The sequence below is a fragment of the Zootoca vivipara genome, chromosome 2 (assembly GCF_965207765.1).
Source record: "Zootoca vivipara chromosome 2, rZooViv2.hap1.1, whole genome shotgun sequence".
Classification (NCBI taxonomy): domain Eukaryota; kingdom Metazoa; phylum Chordata; class Lepidosauria; order Squamata; family Lacertidae; genus Zootoca; species Zootoca vivipara.
The window spans coordinates 29690755-29709853 of NC_142584.1; the positions used below are offsets into that span (position 1 = coordinate 29690755).

At 44.7% G+C, this 19099-nt stretch overlaps 1 protein-coding gene across 10 annotated transcripts in view; it reads right to left on the reverse strand.

The window, feature by feature from the left end:
* CACNA1G (calcium voltage-gated channel subunit alpha1 G) overlaps nt 1-19099 on the reverse strand; it is a 323342-nt gene that overhangs the window by 30475 nt on the left and 273768 nt on the right. For 7 of the 10 annotated variants that reach the window (XM_060271879.2, XM_088663074.1, XM_060271876.2 and 4 more), the window contains exons 22-25: nt 18567-18692; nt 17713-17802; nt 16773-16986; nt 7315-7365 (exon numbers count right to left, since the gene is read on the reverse strand). In XM_060271879.2, the coding sequence (XP_060127862.2) occupies nt 7315-7365; nt 16773-16986; nt 17713-17802; nt 18567-18692 (481 nt within the window). The remainder of the gene's footprint in view (nt 1-7314; nt 7366-16772; nt 16987-17712; nt 17803-18566; nt 18693-19099) is intronic. The other 3 variants (XM_035104361.3, XM_035104356.3, XM_035104358.3) reach the window with 3 other exon arrangements.

Genomic DNA, 19099 nt, shown 5'->3' on the forward strand with positions numbered 1-19099 from the left:
CAACACTCTTAATTTACGTAAAAGAAAACAAGAACTTTCAATCAGAATTGCAAGTCTGTGAGGTATAATTACAAGGCCCGCTTAATGGGGCATTCAATCTCCACTGAAAAGGGAGCTTGGAAAAGATTTGAGGCAGGTTGGAGACAGTATGCAGTGGTTTTTGGCAGAGAATAGCACAGCACTGTAATATGATATTTTAAAGGCTTCCCTCTATATTTTGAGAGTGTGCCTAAATGTGAAGGAATGTTTGCCTGCCAATGGGATATGTGTTCTATTGCAATACAGTGCCCAGTTAACATTGGGCATGTAAAGCTCGACTACTTAGCTGTGAGTTCAGCATAATATATTGTATCAGGGCGAGTGTTTAAAATGATACCATGGGAGTCCTCGTTATTACATATTTTACATGGCTGTTTATTTGTATATATTTTGAAATTTTATATATGGATGTTTTATGATGGCCTATACAGTGGTACCTCTACTTACGAATTTAATGCGTTCCGAACGCACATTCGTAAGTCGAAAGAAATTGTAAGTCGATTCCCATAGGAAAGCATTGGGAGAAAAAAATCGTAAGTCGGAGCAATCCTATCTAAAAATTCATAAGTAGAAAAAACCCTATCTAAACTACATCCAAGATGGCGGACGGAGCTAAGTAGAAACATTCGTAAGTAGAGGTACCACTGTATTTGTAATGCCTAATAAAGATTTGGTGAAGTAAGTAAGTAAGTAAGTAAGCAGGTAGGTAAGTAGGTAAGTAAGTAACATGGGATTCCAGGCAGAGAGGATAGTATAAAAAGATACCAGTAGATATTGACTGGACAAGCAATATACTATGATGTAAGGGAAAAATGTAAAGAGGCAGTGGGGAAGAAAGTTAAAAAGGAAAAAAAATGGACTGTTTGAAATAGCAGACATGAACTCATATAACTGCATTTCGAAATACAAGGTAGGGAAATGGAGCGGGGGGGGGGGAGAAACAACCCCAAAGTTGTCAGAGCTATGAAAACAATTTATGAAATAATGCAAGTGATTGCTCAGTCAGAATTTCTGTCTTGAAAATAAATGATCTTCTCATTTGCGTGTGATTGGCAAAGTGCAAATGTCCCTGTTAGTCTTCTATGTTTGGCTGCATCGGGGATGACACTTGCTCTTTAGGCCTGAATGTTCCTGCAGATAAACTCATTTACTCACCTAATCTCTAACGAGGAAATGCCAAGTCTGAGTCTATAATTCAGGGCAATTTTCAGATAGGCATTATAATGTACCATAAAATGAAAAGGACTGTCTTGAAGATGTCAGAGTGTAATATTATGACCATAATTAGATGATCAACTGGTTATGAAAATTATTGAGCCAAGAGAATTGAATGGTGTGGGGTTTTAGCTACTCTGAACAAAAAAAAGAAGAAGGGGGATTTCATATATTGGTCCGAACAGAAATCTGGGGAGGGTGAAGTATGAGTATTTGTGATCTTGAGGAAAAGCTAAATTTTAGATCACATTTTTGCAGGGAGTATGTATACAATTTGATTCTCAGATAGTCAAAATTGCAATCTTCTTAGCCATGCATAGCACAGGCCCCTTATGTGAAGATCCATACGCCTGAGGGCTCAATTCGGGCAACATTTCCCTATTTTGAGAGGGAAGAATCACGTTACACAAGGAAAACCTAAGACAAATTACTTTAGGTGTGCATTGGAGAGGACCTGGGCCTGTGCCTCTTACACATGAAATGATCATCCACCTGGGTAAGGGATTAGCTGTATGACTTCCAATATCCCCATCCCACAAGGTTTGAGCACCAGGGAGAAGACTAATAATGGAGCAACTTATCCTGCAAGGTTTGGTGAAGTGATCCCAAACATTTGCTCCAGTACTTTGAAATAAAGAGGCTGCATTGATTTTTTTTGCATTAGGAGCTGCCAGTCTATAGATAATCTGACCCTGAATGCCATGGCATAATATTAAAAAGTGAATTTTGTTGCTGAATTTATTTAGCATTTCTTAAAAAAACAACAACAACAAAAGCTACACAGGTTGGTAGCTGACTGACTGACAACATTCATCAGAGCTCTTACATTCTGCATAAATATCCATTAAAAACTTGAGATATCTCGATGGCATTATGCAAAACTATGAAGAGGAAATTAACTAAAATGTTTGAATACAATTAAGGTTTGAACTGGGGCCCTGGCTATGAACCAAGTTATAATTTCAAAGAGAAACCCCATTATAATTTGCTGATCTCTTTTTGTTCAATACTTATCCATAATTCACATTCAAGCATGAAAAAATGTCACAATTTCTGCCTTTTATATGGGAGGATTTACTTATGAATAATTACACTGGAATCCAAGGGTTCAGCTATGACTGGCAGATTAATTCAAAACTCCACGCAGTAACAAAAGAGGCTGTTAACATATAGCAGGGATTTTCACAGAGATTGTAGAATGTTACCTGCATAGCAACAAAGCATGTGGCAGCATAACCTTATAAGCAGGGCTGCCCATTTTCCATTCTGTATACTGTGGGTGAAGACAGATGTAATATTTAAAGAGATGGCTCAGCAGGTTCTTCACCTCTGACATGAACTCAGCTTCCTCTCTGCTTCATATTTGCTTGAGAGGTATTATGCAGTCTATCAAGCTAAACACTGGAGCACCATCCGTCTTGTCCCTCCCTCATGATTTAGGTGAGCTGCTGGCCTTCTCAAAAAAATTAAGTGCCACGCATCCATTTACTTGTTTTCATATTAATTCTTTGCTGTATTAGAGAAGGAAAGGTTGGACACATAGTGGAAATATCTGACAATGATGCAGGCACTGGCCAATTGGCACTGGCCATAGCCAGGTTTGCTCAACCAGAGTTCAGCTCTGGAGAAAAAAAAAAAGCTACATTTTTGGACTGAATGAGAAGGTGCTTCCAAACCTGCTCCTATAATTGATAATATCTGTCTTCACCTTATTTTTGGTAAGGCTTTCTCCTAAAATTCCTATCTGGTTAAGTAAAAAATAAATAAATCACAGATTACTTTTCAGTAATTTAGCCAATTTTAAAATTGTGCATCAGATTGATAAATCTGTAACATAATTGATATAAACATTTTGGTATCTGCCAATAACTTTATTAAACATGTCAGCCCTGTTTCAAAATCTTGCTCACCACCAGCTTTCCCATGCTTGGCATGCTGTCATGCATATTACTGGAAATTACAGCTTTTACCTTAAAATGAACCACAAACAGTCACACCATGCTTCCTGTGGGCTTTAAATTAACAGCTGCTGAGTTTAGGTGGGCAGGGAACGTTTTACTCTTTTGAAAATAAAAGTGCTATTTCTTTTTGCTGGTGTTATAAAGAAGCCACATTTCTGATTGTTTGTAAGTTTTGGTACTTAAAATGTCTCATTCTAGACCTGACATCCGTGCCCCCCTATGCAACAGCATTATTTGTTCTAGGAAATATTTGAGAGGTACCAACATCTTGGGAAATACAGACATCTGTTCAAGTCTAGGTGATGAATCATCACACAAAATGACACCACACCACCAATACTGCTACAATACAGTGACTGGGTCAAGAACAAGAAGAATGCTCAATTAGTTAGGAAGATACTGGAAAGATTAAGACAACCACCTGACATCGAGGGTATCAATGGGGTGTGTGTGCATGGGGCGGGGGAGGGAGGAAGGAAAATGGTAGGCAAAGAAAAGCAAGAAAATAAGGAGATAATGACAAGAAGGCCTATAATAAAACAACAGGTGCCAGCAAGGGTGGAGAAGGTGGGAAACAGGTTCTAAATCAAGCTGCTTTGGAGGGCTCAGTAAAAAGCAAGGAATGAACTTCTCTTGGTTGATTATGCAGTCACATTGTTTGATCAGAAACCAGAATCCAGGATATAAATCCATCTTTTGTGTAATAGTACCGTCGTCAACTTACACAGAGTGCTGGTGATTCAGACCTCATTTTATGCCGATAGTAATAGAGAGGGGGTAGAATTAAGGTAATTTCAGTCTTCCCTCTCATCTTGGAAGATTAGATACAGCTTTAGCTCTCTTTCACACCAGAGGGAAGGAGGGAACATGACAAAGGATTATTGGATACTGTCCAGTGTGCATAGCATGTCAGAGCAATAAGGCTCATACAACCACCATATTGACCTCATAGTGATTGGCGACCCCACTGAGTAAACATGCCAACTGAGAGCACCCTTTTATTCACAATTTAGGCAGGACATAGCCCAAAGCAGGCAAAACATATTCCTATTTTTCTTTGGATTCTTTAGAATGATGTTCTGAAGTGATCTGGTGTGGCAGCTGTAACTAGTTGTCTAACAGTGTTGGCATTTGTGTATCATTTTGAATGGCATCAGAGGCAGCGAACATTGCATAACGTTTCACAAATAGGGGGTCGAATACTCCCCCAAGCCTTCATTGAGTGGATAAGCGGTCAGGGATGCAGCTCTTACTAAGCAGCTGGATTTACAAACTGTCCAGAGAATATTGAGTTCAAAGTGAGGCATGGGAGTAACACTGACATTTAAACAAGTGGTTTTATTAGTCTTTTTTTTTTTTAACTGAATGGCATTTTTAAAAGCAAAGTGGAAAATGGTTAAATTGTCCCCATTGAGAGTTTTCCAGCTGTGACAGACAGCATCCTGTCCAAAAATAAAATCTTGACTTTATACCAGTAAACAATACAGATAGATAGCACCGTTTTCTTTCTACAATTTGTAAAATGCAAAGAAAGAAAGACATCCTGGGTTTTCAGGTTTGAATGACTCATTAGGGCTCGTTTGTAGAGCATGGGTATCATTGGTTTCCTACTGTCACACACACTTAAAGTACTTTCACAAAAGAGTCTCTCTCTCTCCTTTCACACCAACGAGCATTACATTGTGTTTAATAATGCGAGCACCAGTATGAGGCAACAACAAAGGGAAGACAAAGCACAGGTCTGAGAATCAGACACAAGAAAAGGCAAACTAAGAGGTTCTTTGTGAGCCTGCACTGAAGAATGGCCCACTTGGGACGACCCCAAAGCATTCAAAACAAACAAATGCAACGGAACACTCAAATGTACACCTAAGATTTTAAGATTAGACTCACACTGAAAGGACAAGTCTCAGGAGATTTTCCTCTAGCTCTTGTCCAAGGGGATGGACAGGACTGATCTCCTAGCCCACACAGAGAATATGAACATGTGAATGCAAAGAAATGGAACATAAAGAATGGTAATGTTGAGGAGATTCAGGATTTATTAAAATGAGCCGGGTCATTTTTTGCAAGCCATATATATCTTTAAAATCCCTTTCTGATTTATTCCTCTGTAATGCTCTTTATTTTTACACAAATTGTATAATTACAGTTGCACCTCAAATTAGCCCTGTACTTGTCAGGGTCTGAGTTAATGTGCATCATGCTTAAATAGGCACCATATTCACTTAGCCCCTGGAACTATCATATAATTTGAAGAACATGGAAAAGTCTGCCTGCAAAATTGCTGTAGACAATTTGTCTAATGTATGCAACCTTTCCTGGTTTTCCAAGTTGCAACACTTGCCAGAGATATGTTCTTCTGGCTTACAAACCAACGGCTGATTCAATGTTTGGCAATTATGACCAGGGTCACTGAGGTGGCAAAGTCCTTAAGACTCTCACACGAAATATGCCCAGTCTGGTTTTTACAAATGCATGGAGTGACTAGAAGGATTTCCTGGCAGCCAATGAGAGGTCCAGTTATCTTATGCTATGCAAAGATGTGGACTTGAGTTGAGCAATCAAATTCCTGTTGCTATTTTGAGTTTTTCTGAAGGTGGATTAAAGAGACTGTGCTTTATTAGGCAATGTTTGATTCTGTGCTTGCTGAAGTAAACAATTTGCTAAGCAGGCCCAGAGCTATAGATCTGATTTGGACTACATGCCTATCTGTCTCTTGCTAAGTCTTGATTAATGAAGTCGGACATGACATCACTTTTTCTCACACTGAAAAGAACACAAAAGTTCTCCTTTATAATTTGTTTAAACGTGTGGATTATTTATTTTTCTGTGGAGGAACATTCAATCGCAGGAGCCCCCACTGCAGTCTAAAGGAGCAGAACCTGGACAATGGGGTATCACCCCTTTAAGAACTTGGGCTAAGGCTTGGGCCCTGTACAGATAAGGAGCTGTCCCCTAAACAGATCATGCTGTTAGGTATACAGAGGTACCTCGGTTTTCGAATGTATTTGGAAGACCGTTTGAATTCCGAAACATTTGAAAACTGAGGCACAAAGGGTGGTCTGCAAATTTCATCGAGAAAATTGAGAAAAATACAGCGGCACCTCAGCGGAAGCCATTCGACTTCCGAGGTGTGTTCGAAAAAGGAAGCACTTACTTCTGGGTTTTCGGCGTTTGAAAAGCGAAACGTTCGTCAACGGAGATGTTAAAAAACCGAGGTACCACTGTATACCTAACAGCATGATCCCAAATGCATTTTGGAATAAATTTTAAACTGGTTTCGGTGGACTCTTTCTTCTCAAATTACATAGCTGAGGAGAATTGTCCACATGCACAGATCAGAATCTAGGTAAGTAAAACATCGAGAGCGGATGCAGGTATTACATTTTACTTCAAGATACAGTTAATAGAGCAGAGCTGCAATGCCCTCCCCAAATATCTCCTGATATTTTAGGGTTGCAAAATGGGGGAGGGATTTTGCCAAATGTTCTTGTGGGTTCAGGAATGAATTGCATCAACCATTTTTCTTACAAAACTCTCTTCTGAAAAATCATCCCCAATCTCTAGATCTGTCTTAAACCAGGTCGTACTGGGGGAGGATACAAAACATTATAGGACTGGGGTAGGGGAGCCCATTACAGAACATTCTGCAAAAATATATTTGTCACCTGAGGTGACACTAATTTTAGCTCTGGTGACTGCCCCTCTCATGGTCAGTACAAAATGAGGGACCTCTCCCCGAGTCTCCACACATCTGTACAAGGTTAATCACCACACATCAAACAGCTCCAAAGTGGATGACCCAGGCATTATCCCAAAAATCTCTTCCTGATAACAACCAAAAAATAAAGAAAAAAACAGCGAAGGGAAGTTGGCAAATGGTAAGATTAAAAACATAACATCAAAATGTGTCAGTGATAAGTCAAACCTGCAGACGTTTCTAATTTTTTTAAAAACAAGCACAAAAATAACATGCGTGAAAAGGCCTTCCACCACACACAATCTAGCAAGCTGCCTCATAGGGCCAGTGGGCAGCCGTTAAGTCACATAGCACTGCCATTCACGTGAGACAAAGACAGCAAGGACTTCCCAGTACCTGGCACTGCACTGGCTGAGCTGTCCATTATTACATCATCCAGCATTAGATCTAGAAGAACGAAAGGGCATTAAATCACTGGAGAGGATGCGAGGCCAAACCTTCATTCCATCTTCATCGCTTCATGCACCCGTCACTCTGACAAAGCACGCTGTCACCCTGGCAGGGCGAAACAAGGGTTCTGCCTGCCTAAAACCGTCACCCATAAACACACCCACACATTTCAGTAGAGTTTAGATAGAAGCAATGTAGAGTATACCCTTTGTGGTGCAATGGGTCAGTGGATTTGGCTGTTAACCAGAAGGTTGGTGGTTTGAGCCCACCCAGGGACAGGTGTGGGCAGGATTCCTGCATTGCAGGGGGTTGGACTTGATGACCCTCAGGGCCCCTTCCAACTCTACAATTCTATGATTCTATGAGCAGAGAGCACCCAGTTCCACACCATCAGAAGGAGGGTGGTCATTATTGGCAAATCAGCTTTTTAAATTTGTAGGCAAGGACGATGTGACCTTATGATTTAACACTTGTACAGTACCTAGCCATTTGAGATGCAGTGTAATTAAGTATTCATAATAGTATAATTCATGTTGCCTTTCAGTTTAAAAGCCCCAAGATTGGCATTAAGAACATTATAATATAGAACTAAATAATGCTGTTAATGTCATTAAACAATAATATTAAGAATGAAAACACTCTGAATACTGATAGGCTGGGACTGCGAGAGGCTACCCCAATGGGTTGTTCACACTCAGGAATTCGTACAGTAACTTTTTTGCAGCAGCAGCACATCACCATCAAACCTATGTTTACAAATCTCTTCAGTTTCCAAACTCTTTTCACAATGCAGCAGTTGGGAAGTGCGCACACACATACAGGGCAACATAAACCCAAGACACCTCTGAGATAAACAGAACTAGTTGATCCTGAGCATTGTAATGGTTGGTGAGCAGAATATGAGATTTTAATCCACTGTGATGCACTGGCAGACAGCTAAGGGGAAAATGGTCCTCTCTCATAAATCAATGTAGCCTTCAGGGGAACTATATGTTACAGTGGAATAAACTAGGATTATTACGAGTAAATAACATTGGCAGGCAAAGGGAAGCCCCAAATGCAACTATAGACCATTCCTTCCATATTCTCAGTCAACAAAGTATTATAGTTATCAGCATGACATCTGGGATAGCATGACCTCAGGGGAAAAAATGAATGTTGTAATCCTTTCTAAAGAAATATAAAGGAGAAACCTGCTTTCTTGTAGTCTTTTGACCCAAAGCAATACCCTTGCTCGCACTGAGGCAGTGGAAGACAAGAGTGCCTGGCGTGCTCTGGTCCATGGGGTCACGAGGAGTAGGACATGACTAAATGACTAAACAACAAGTACCCACAAAATCCCATTAAAACCAGTGGGGCTATGCCAGGACTAGCATAGACTCAAGTAACTACCTAGTCACATGGTCAGTACTGGGCCCAGGGCAACATAATACAGCACAACCTTGGCATCAGTATTGGCCCCTGTGTGATAAGTAAACATAGGGAGTTGGATGGGGAAATTATATTTACTACAGTCTTCATGCCACTTACCCCAGAGGAATCTCACCATTTCAACCAATGGGTTATTTAGAACTAAATATTTTAAGAGGTGGAATGCTACATTATGTGCGAACATGTAGAACAAAACTCCAGTGACCACATCTGTTAGGAACCCATTTGGAGTAGAGAGCTGGCAAAGGGAAGGGCTCTTTATCACTCCCAATATTCATTGCTTTTCTACTTCAGTGCCTTCCTCTGAACTACTTGAGTTCCAGACATGTTTGTTAGGGGAAACATGCATTTAGACTAGAGGGGAAATTTGTGCAGTCTGCATTTTTAAACAAACCAACCTTATAGGCCAGCCCTGGACTTATATCAGTTCAGAACACAGCTGACAAATCACTTTCAGCTTAAAAAAAAAGCATACAAAGATGTGTATTTTACAGAAAAATGCACAAAGTATGCACTTCTAGGGGGAACTGCATACAAAAGTCCATGCAAAATATGTACAAGTTAAATGCATATATTTAGTGCATTTCCTTTTTTTAAAAAAAATAGCAACAAATGGGACAGAATATTCCTTACATGCAAAACTGACATGGACCAGAATCAGGGTAATTCATCCACCCCTAAACTAGAATTCTGTGAGGGGAAAATAGGGTTGGCTAGTTGGAGCAGGAAAACAGTTGTGTGATGATGAGATAACCATCCTGACCAGGGATGGCCGCTGCTGTAAGCAAAATGCCATGATGCCCCAATTCAGGCCCCCACCTCATCCTTGCCATCACACACACATTGCCACCGGCTCTCCCAGCACAACTGTACCCTTGCCTGTGGCTGTGCCCACACTGCCACCACAATGCAGTAGCAGTGAGGGCCATGGTGTTGCAGTGGCTGCACTAGTGAAGCCCCAGGGAGGCTGGCAATGGTGCAATGGCAGTGGTTAGATCTGCTGCCTGAGGCAGATGGCTTTCACATCGCCTCATTGACAGGGTGCCCTTGGTCCCAGCCCCCATTGCCAGCGCACACAACTTCCCCACTCCAATTGCTCCCTTCCAAAGCTACCCAATGGTTTGGAAGTGGCCACCATAGATTTGTAGGCACTTATTTTTCCACATAGTTCTGCCCTTAGGCACATTTGTTGTACACAAGTCAAAGAGTGTTCTGCCAGGGCAAACTCAACTGGCACTTGTGCCTGCAATCTTAAAAAAAAACCTTTTTCCTCATAGTACTAAGCAACAGATTTGTCTGCTAATAAATGCAATTTTCACTCCATACAATCAACCCAACAGACTGCAAATGAATGTTATGGTTCTGAAATGGTTATAAGAGGACAATTTCTTTCTTCTGTAAATTTTATATGGTAGTTTCTTTTACAGACTATTATGAGCAGCAGTTGAAGAAGTTGTTTAGCCTAGATAAGAGACTGAGAGAATATTTGATAGCCATCTTCAAATATCTTAAGGGGTTGTCACATGGAAGATGGAGCAAGCTTGTTTTCTCCTGCTCTGGAGGAGGGTAGGACTCAAACCAATGGCTTCAAGTTACAAGAAAGGAGATTCCGACTAAACATCAGGAATAACTTTCTGACAGTAAAAATACATTTTTGTTTAGGCAAGCCTACCCAGACATGTAGAATACTGGTGTGTTTTAATCTCTTTTTGCTTACTGTTGATTTTAATTATCTTTTGAATGTTTTTAAAACCTGTACTTATCTGTTTGTTTGTTTTTTACTGATTATTCTAATGTTTTATTTTTGTAAACTGTTTAGAGGTTTTAGAGAAGCTAAGAAATATGGCAGTGGGGCAAATACCACAGTGTCTCAAGACAATATGGGAAATAAGCAATGAACAGGCAAGTTACAGTAAGTACACTGTGCCAGACAGAGGGGCAGGCCAAGAGTCTAGTGAACCAAGGAATAATGAAGATGGTTAGTAAGTTCCCCAGGGCTGTGGCCCACTGAGAGGTGTGAAGGCAAGTAAGCATAAAGGATGACAAGGGGCAGGCCTTTCACATTTAACAAGAAGGGGTGGGTGAGAGGAGGCATGCCATTTTATATTTCCATATAAGGTCCTACTATGTCAAAGTTAATCCTACGTAGGCCACAATTCTGGGCCAGATTCCATGGGACTTCATCACTTTCCAAATGTGTTAGAGGCATGACTGGAGCTAGCTTTCCTTTAAAATGGAACTCTTTCAGTAGTGTATAATTCCATTCTTAAAATCTTCCCTACTAGTGGTTTTCAGCCCGTTCAATAACGGGCGCTAGAATCCTGGGGTTCGGAGAAGCGCTTGCGCAGCGCTTCTCCGAACCCTGGGACCTGTCCTTGCTGTCGGCGGCAGGGGGACAGGAACGGAGGAGGAGAAAGCGCTGCTTTTTCCTTCTCCGTTCCTCTCCCGCAGCCGCCGACAGGAAGCAGACATCCCAGGGTTCGGAGAAGCGCTTGCGCAGCGCTTCTCCGAACCCTGGGACCCGTCCTTGCTGTCGGCGGCAGGGGGACAGGAACGGAGGAGGAGAAAGCGCTGCTTTCTCCTCCTCCGTTCCTCTCCCGCAGCCGCCGACAGGAAGCAGACATCCCAGGGTTCGGAGAAGCGCTTGCGCAGCGCTTCTCCGAACCCTGGGACCCGTCCTTGCTGTCGGCGGCAGGGGGACAGGAACGGAGGAGGAGAAAGCGCTGCTTTCTCCTCCTCCGTTCCTCTCCCGCAGCCGCCGACAGGAAGCAGACATCCCAGGGTTCGGAGAAGCGCTTGCGCAGCGCTTCTCCGAACCCTGGGACCCGTCCTTGCTGTCGGCGGCAGGGGGACAGGAACGGAGGAGGAGAAAGCGCTGCTTTCTCCTCCTCCGTTCCTCTCCCGCAGCCGCCGACAGGAAGAAGACATCCCAGGGTTCGGAGAAGCGCTTGCGCAGCGCTTCTCCGAACCCTGGGACCTGTCATTGCTGTCGGCGGCAGGGGGACAGGAACGGAGGAGGAGAAAGCGCTGCTTTCTCCTTCTCCGTTCCTCTCCCGCAGCCGCCGACAGGAAGCAGACATCCCAGGGTTCGGAGAAGCGCTTGCGCAGCGCTTCTCCGAACCCTGGGACCCGTCCTTGCTGTCGGCGGCAGGGGGACAGGAACGGAGGAGGAGAAAGCGGCGCTTTCTCCTCCTTCCTTCCTCTCCCCCAGCCGCCGACAGGAAGGACGCGCGCACTCTTCCCCCCCCCCCGCCTCCTCCAACCGCCGCTCCGGCGGGAGCGGCGGTTGGAGGAGGCGAGTGGGGGGAAGAGTGCGCGCGCGCAGTCTCTGCTGTCCAATCCCTGTATCCCTGGGGCACATGCGCAGTGACCCAGGGACACACGGGACATCTGGACGCAGGGACAACATGGACATTATTATATAGGATTCCCAGAGTTACTTTACAAGGCTTCCCTTTTTGTAGCAAGAAGCTGCATTTGACAAAACTCTACGCTGGCTGGGAGGCCAAGACTGCTTTATGCACAAAAGTCTGTGAGGCTTTTTGTCTCTTTACCATGTTTACCATGTTATTACCACTAAAATATTTGCAGATGTTATACCAGCAAAACACGGGTGCATGCATACTTTTCACTGACACTGACAGATACTGTATACTACCAAAGTATCTCCAATAAACCTTTTCACCTTTTTGCCTTTATGCATCATGGGATGTTTCATGTATTTTTGTATTCTTAAGTTTCTTTAAACTGCTTTTAATGTTGTGTTTTAATTGTAATTGGAAGGGAGAGTAACATTATCCTATATAATAATGTCCATGTTGTCCCTGCGTCCAGATGTCCCGTGTGTCCCTGGGTCACTGCGCATGTGCCCCAGGGATACAGGGATTGGACAGCAGAGACTGCGCGCGCGCACTCTCCCCCCACTCTGCCTCCTCCAACCGCCGCTCCCGCCGGAGCGGCGGTTGGAGGAGGCGGGGGGGGGGGGAAGAGTGCGCGCGTCCTTCCTGTCGGCGGCTGGGGGAGAGGAAGGAAGGAGGAGAAAGCGCCGCTTTCTCCTCCTCCGTTCCTGTCCCCCTGCCGCCGACAGCAAGGACGGGTCCCAGGGTTCGGAGAAGCGCTGCGCAAGCGCTTCTCCGAACCCTGGGATGTCTGCTTCCTGTCGGCGGCTGCGGGAGAGGAACGGAGAAGGAGAAAGCAGCGCTTTCTCCTCCTCCGTTCCTGTCCCCCTGCCGCCGACAGCAATGACAGGTCCCAGGGTTCGGAGAAGCGCTGCGCAAGCGCTTCTCCGAACCCTGGGATGTCTTCTTCCTGTCGGCGGCTGCGGGAGAGGAACGGAGGAGGAGAAAGCAGCGCTTTCTCCTCCTCCGTTCCTGTCCCCCTGCCGCCGACAGCAAGGACGGGTCCCAGGGTTCGGAGAAGCGCTGCGCAAGCGCTTCTCCGAACCCTGGGATGTCTGCTTCCTGTCGGCGGCTGCGGGAGAGGAACGGAGGAGGAGAAAGCAGCGCTTTCTCCTCCTCCGTTCCTGTCCCCCTGCCGCCGACAGCAAGGACGGGTCCCAGGGTTCGGAGAAGCGCTGCGCAAGCGCTTCTCCGAACCCTGGGATGTCTGCTTCCTGTCGGCGGCTGCGGGAGAGGAACGGAGAAGGAGAAAGCAGCGCTTTCTCCTCCTCCGTTCCTGTCCCCCTGCCGCCGACAGCAAGGACGGGTCCCAGGGTTCGGAGAAGCGCTGCGCAAGCGCTTCTCCGAACCCTGGGATGTCTGCTTCCTGTCGGCGGCTGCGGGAGAGGAACGGAGGAGGAGAAAGCAGCGCTTTCTCCTCCTCCGTTCCTGTCCCCCTGCCGCCGACAGCAAGGACGGGTCCCAGGGTTCGGAGAAGCGCTGCGCAAGCGCTTCTCCGAACCCTGGGATGTCTGCTTCCTGTCGGCGGCTGCGGGAGAGGAACGGAGGAGGAGAAAGCAGCGCTTTCTCCTCCTCCGTTCCTGTCCCCCTGCCGCCGACAGCAAGGACAGGTCCCAGGGTTCGGAGAAGCGCTGCGCAAGCGCTTCTCCGAACCCCAGGATTCTAGCGCCCGTTATTGAACGGGCTGAAAACCACTAGAAAGTATGCATGCATTAGAAAACGGGCGCTAGAGGATATGTGAGAGCGTGCGCGCGCGGCTGCTGGTTGGGAGGTTGGGGGAAGAGTGAGAGCGGAGGGAATCGGCGTTTCCGCGCAGGCGCGCACGCTGCTCCGTAACCCATCTCACTGAATCCTTACTTGAAATCTCGGAGCAGGACACGGGAGCGTGCGCGCGCGGGTGCTGGTTGGGAGGTTGAAATCAAGAGAGGGTTGGGCGGGGCAGAGGGCAGGGGAGAAGCGGGCAGGGTCCTGCCTGCTCCTAGGCGGGGCTTCCAAACCTCGTCAGTGCGTGAGGCTTGAGACAAATACTGTAAGGTACTACCATAATGAGTGGCGATAACAATTACAAAGGCAAACAGGGGCTTTCTGGGACGGTGGCAACGGAGCGGGTATCTTTTCTGCACTTGAGGGGAGCCGCGCTCATGGGAGAAAGGTGTCTCTCTTCCCCCACCTCCAGTACGACGGCGAAGTTTGTTTTGTCTTGGGGGGATGAGCTTCCCTCCCTCCTTCACACCCTGAGACGCTGACTTTCCCAGGAGCAGTCACCCGCTTTCGCCCCAGTGTGAACCCGGCGGGCGGCGGCACCATCCCGACTACATCCACGACGACCCGCCCTGCCTTCAAGACGGCTTTGTCAGAGGCACAGCGATCTGCGTCCCGAGGAGCGCATGGTGTTGGGCGGCTGGGCTGGCTGAGTGGGTGGGTGGGGGCACCGTCCCTTGACGGAGGCAGTTCCGCCGACGAAATGGTAGGCAGAGGGGTGGGGGGACTTGCTGCTAGTCGCCGGTGGCCGGGGAGGGTAGGAGGGGGGGAAAGCAGCCTTCTCCTCCTCACGCTTTAGCGCAACTGCAGTGAGGTGCTTGTCCGGCCGGGAGCAGCGGTTGGCAGAGGGGTGGGGGGGTGGGGAGAGCGCGCGCGTCCAATCCCTGTGTCCCTGGTTGTCTCTGCTGTCCAATCCCTGTGTCCCTGGTTGTCTCTGCTGTCCAATCCCTGTGTCCCTGGGGGACATGCGCAGTGACCCAGGGACACACGGGACAGCTTGGACGCAGGGACATCTTGGACATTATTATATAGGATTCCCAGAGTTACTTTACAAGGCTTCCCTTTTTGTAGCAAGAAGCTGCATTTGACAAAACTCTACGCTGGCTGGGAGGCCAAGACTGCTTTATGCACAAAAGTCTGTGAGGCTTTTTGTCTCTTTACCATGTTTACCATGTTATTACCACTAAAATATTTGCAGATGTTATACCAGCAAAACACGGGTGCATGCATACTTTTCACTGACACTGACAGATACTGTATACTACCAAAGTATCTCCAATAAACCTTTTCACCTTTTTGCCTTTATGCATCATGGGATGTTTCATGTGTACAAAATCCCATGAACTTTGGCTAAAAAGAGAGCATGAACCCCAAATACATGGGCAGTCCTTCCTATAACATGGTTGTATGTTCCTTGAGCTATAAATCTAAATAGTCATTGTCTTGGAAAAAATTATGTCAGTTCTGAAATATTTTGAAAGGTCACTTGTGAACACTACAACCTCATAGCTCATTATGGAGCTCTCTTATTTCTGAACAGTGTCACAAAATTCATTAATAAACCACAGTTTCAGCATGATTTATTCGTTTCAGATCTTTTGATCTGGAATCCTTACCCTCAAGTAAATAATGTGAAAATATAATCCTCTAAATTGTGAATGTCCTTAAGTACCTAGATATTAATTTCATATAATTAATGCTTAAAACACACACAAACACACACACCACAAATCATGGTCCTATCTTGTTATACCTATAAAACAACCATACAGGGAAATGCACCATTTTTAAAAGTAACCATTAAACCACAGCAACAACAGCAACAACAACAACATCAAAGAGAGATTCCTACAGATTTACTGGTGTCAGTCTGAAAGGGATGAAATAAATGTGGAAGGGATAATGGGTTGGGGAAAAGCTATAAGAACACTTAAAGATGGAAGTAACAAGAGTGATACGATGAATGAACGCAGGGGCATTTGGGCGGGGGGGGGGGGAATCCAAGCAGAACAGAAGGCATGCAAGATGGAGGAGAGTACCTCTGACCTGTGACCTCTGACCTGAATGTAATTTCCTGTTTTTCAATCAAACAGAACTGAGATAAAAAAGATAATATGTATGTCAAGTTTCTCAGATTTTTAGAGACACATCTACTATGGTTACAAAAGGATTTTTTTTAAAAAATATTCTAAGTGCTCCAACAAGGTTGTGTGCCAGTGGATCTACTTAATTTGGTTAATTTCTATCTGGTTATTTCTTTTATCATTTTAAAGAAAAAAAATCTGTATTTCTCAAGCAAATACACTATATTTTCAAGCATTTCTAAAACAAGGCTGCTTTTTATTATTACATCCTTGAATGCATGATGCAGTTTCATCAATCGATATGCAAACTGGCTTAGAAATTGACAAAAGTGATTTCACTGTGACATTACAAGGCTGTAATAAACCAAATAGTGAAGCTAATTCTCAGCAACAGTGCTAGACACGCCTAAGATTCTTGGCCTGTTCTGGAACTGTTGGTTTTTGCATTTGACACTATTTGGGTAATGCTAAGCTTGTGCAATAAAAAAATACATTTAAAATTATTCTTTTTTTAAAATCACCTAGCGTATAAAGTAGTTGCGAATCATGCAGCCATTGCTATGTTTCTGCGGCTCGTTACTTAGCCTATGCCGGAACTATATCCTTCATGCAAATTTCATTGCTGGACATGCTTTTTAAAGGAATCTGAGCTTCAGGTGCTAGGCAGGGAGTTACGGGGAGACTGTCAAAGGTCAAGCAGGACTCAGAAAGATGAGGAAAGACTACCGACCAGCCATCTGTTTCTCCTTACTCCTTCTCTTTTTCTCCAGCCGCTTGAGTCTCTTCTCCTCTCGTCTCTTGGCTTCTTCTTCTTCCTGATGCTGACGACATTTATGAAAATTCTCCACCACAACTCCCACAAACATGTTGAGGACAAAGAAGGCAACAATCAGCAGGAAGGAGATGAAGTAGAGGAGCATCCAAGGGTTATAGTTCATGATTGGCTACAAGGCAGAGAAGAAAGCCATTTAAATTACAACCTAGGAGGGTACCGGGGACAAGGCTGTATAAATGTGCAAAATAATATTGGAACATCCTTTGTCCATGAAGATTGTGAGATACTGGGAGGAGCTGTACCCCTTACAGTTTTGTTTTGTTTTTTGGTTCTTTTTACAAAACTATTTCTTCAATAATAATAATAATAATAATAATAATAATAATAATTTATTATTTATACCCCACCCATCTGGCTGGGTTTCCCCAGCCACCCTGGGCAGCTTCCAACAGAAATATTAAAATACAATAATTTATTAAACATTAAAAGCTTCCCTAAACAGGGCTGCCTTCAGATGTCCTCTAAAAGTCTGGTAGTTGTTTTTCTCTTTGACGTCTGGTGGCAGGGCATCCCACAGGGCGGGTGCCACTACTGAGAAGGCCCTCTGCCTGGTTCTCTGTAACTTGGCTTCTCGCAGCAAGGGAACCGCCAGAAGGCCCTCAGCATTGGACCTCAGTGTCCGGGCAGAATGATGGAGGTGGAGACGCTCCTTCAGGTATACTGGACCGAGGCCTTTTAGGGCTTTAAAGGTCAGCACCAACACTTTGAATTGTGCTTGGAAACGTACTGGGAGCCAATGTAGGTCTTTCAAAACCGGTGTTATGTGGTCTCGGCGGCTGCTTCCAGTCACCAGTCTAGCTGCCGCATTCTATTAACTGAATGCCAAACCACGTACCTGCTGATCCACTCCCACAGCATCCAATCCATCGTACATGATGTCCACCCACCCATCTTTGGAGGCCAAAACAAACAGGGACATTAAGGCCTAGAAAGGCAAGAGGAAACACAGCATTACATTTGGGCTGGAAGAAAACAACTCCTTTCATCTGCCCATCTTCCACTCTGGTCTCCTATCTGCTCAAGTTTAATCTTGCATTTTAGCTTGTTATTTTACCTCGCTGATAAAAATGATGTGCTTTGATGCTGAACATCTCCCGCCAGCGAAAACCTATCAGTGTCAGACACTGGTCCAACAATGAGGGTTAATTCAAAAAGTAGAGACAGCCAGCTCCATTTTCACCCTACAGGCTTCCCTCACTCACTTCTAATTAGTTCCTGTCACACTGCTAAAGTATGGATGATTTCCAGTGGACCCTGTAAATGAATGGAGATGTTAGCAGCCAATGTGGCGCCCTTTATATGTTGTTGGGAATCAACTGCTTACTATTGACCATATGGGCTGAGGCTGACGGGAGTTATAGTCCTGCAACATTTGGAGTGCATCACTTAGGCAAGCATTAGGTTGTGTTGGGTACAGGGTATCAACTTTTCTAATATGAGGCTTTTTGCTAGACATATGTAGTATAATGTGTAGTGGTAGAGCAATTAAATGGCCCAAGAAGGTGCGAGCCCTTGTCTTAATTCAGAAAGGAACTTGTGCAGACTTACGAACACTAAAATGGGGGATTTTAAATGCACATTTTGTGTCTAGGAAATGTGTCATTTGCCACGGTAGCTGCAAAATCTGCAAGAACACTTAGAATCAGGGAAATAAAGGAGCAAAGAAGCAGATTACCATTCCATTAATACCTGGCCGAGATTATCAAAATTATACTTGTGCCGGACCCATTTGTAGCTGGCTTCTGCACAGTCCGACCTGTTGGTAATGTTCCTTGTGTCTTCCCCTTGGCAGACAAAAAACTTCCCTTTGAACAACTGTGAAAACCAAGAGATGGCAAAATAATTAGCAAATGTGACTTTACAATGTCCAGTCACTGAGATATGTCTGGAGGCTTTTGTCTGGCTGCCCCCAACTTCACACATTTGACATATGGTCATCAGGGACAGGTCTTACCTGCTCCATTTAAGCCCTGAGGTTTGGCACCAGGCACCCAATGTTTTATTAACACCATCTTTTAGTGAATGGTGCTTTGGTCCTGCTGTTTTTATTTATTTTTATTTGCTGTTTTATGCTGCTGTTTTAATTGATTTAATTGGTTTTCCTTCTATTTGTGAGCTGCCTTCTGAATAATTAAAGGCTGGGACATTTAAATAAAAACCAACAAAAAGCCCCCAAATCACCACCCAGGGAGCAGCAGATAATAGAGGCAGCTCCAAACAGG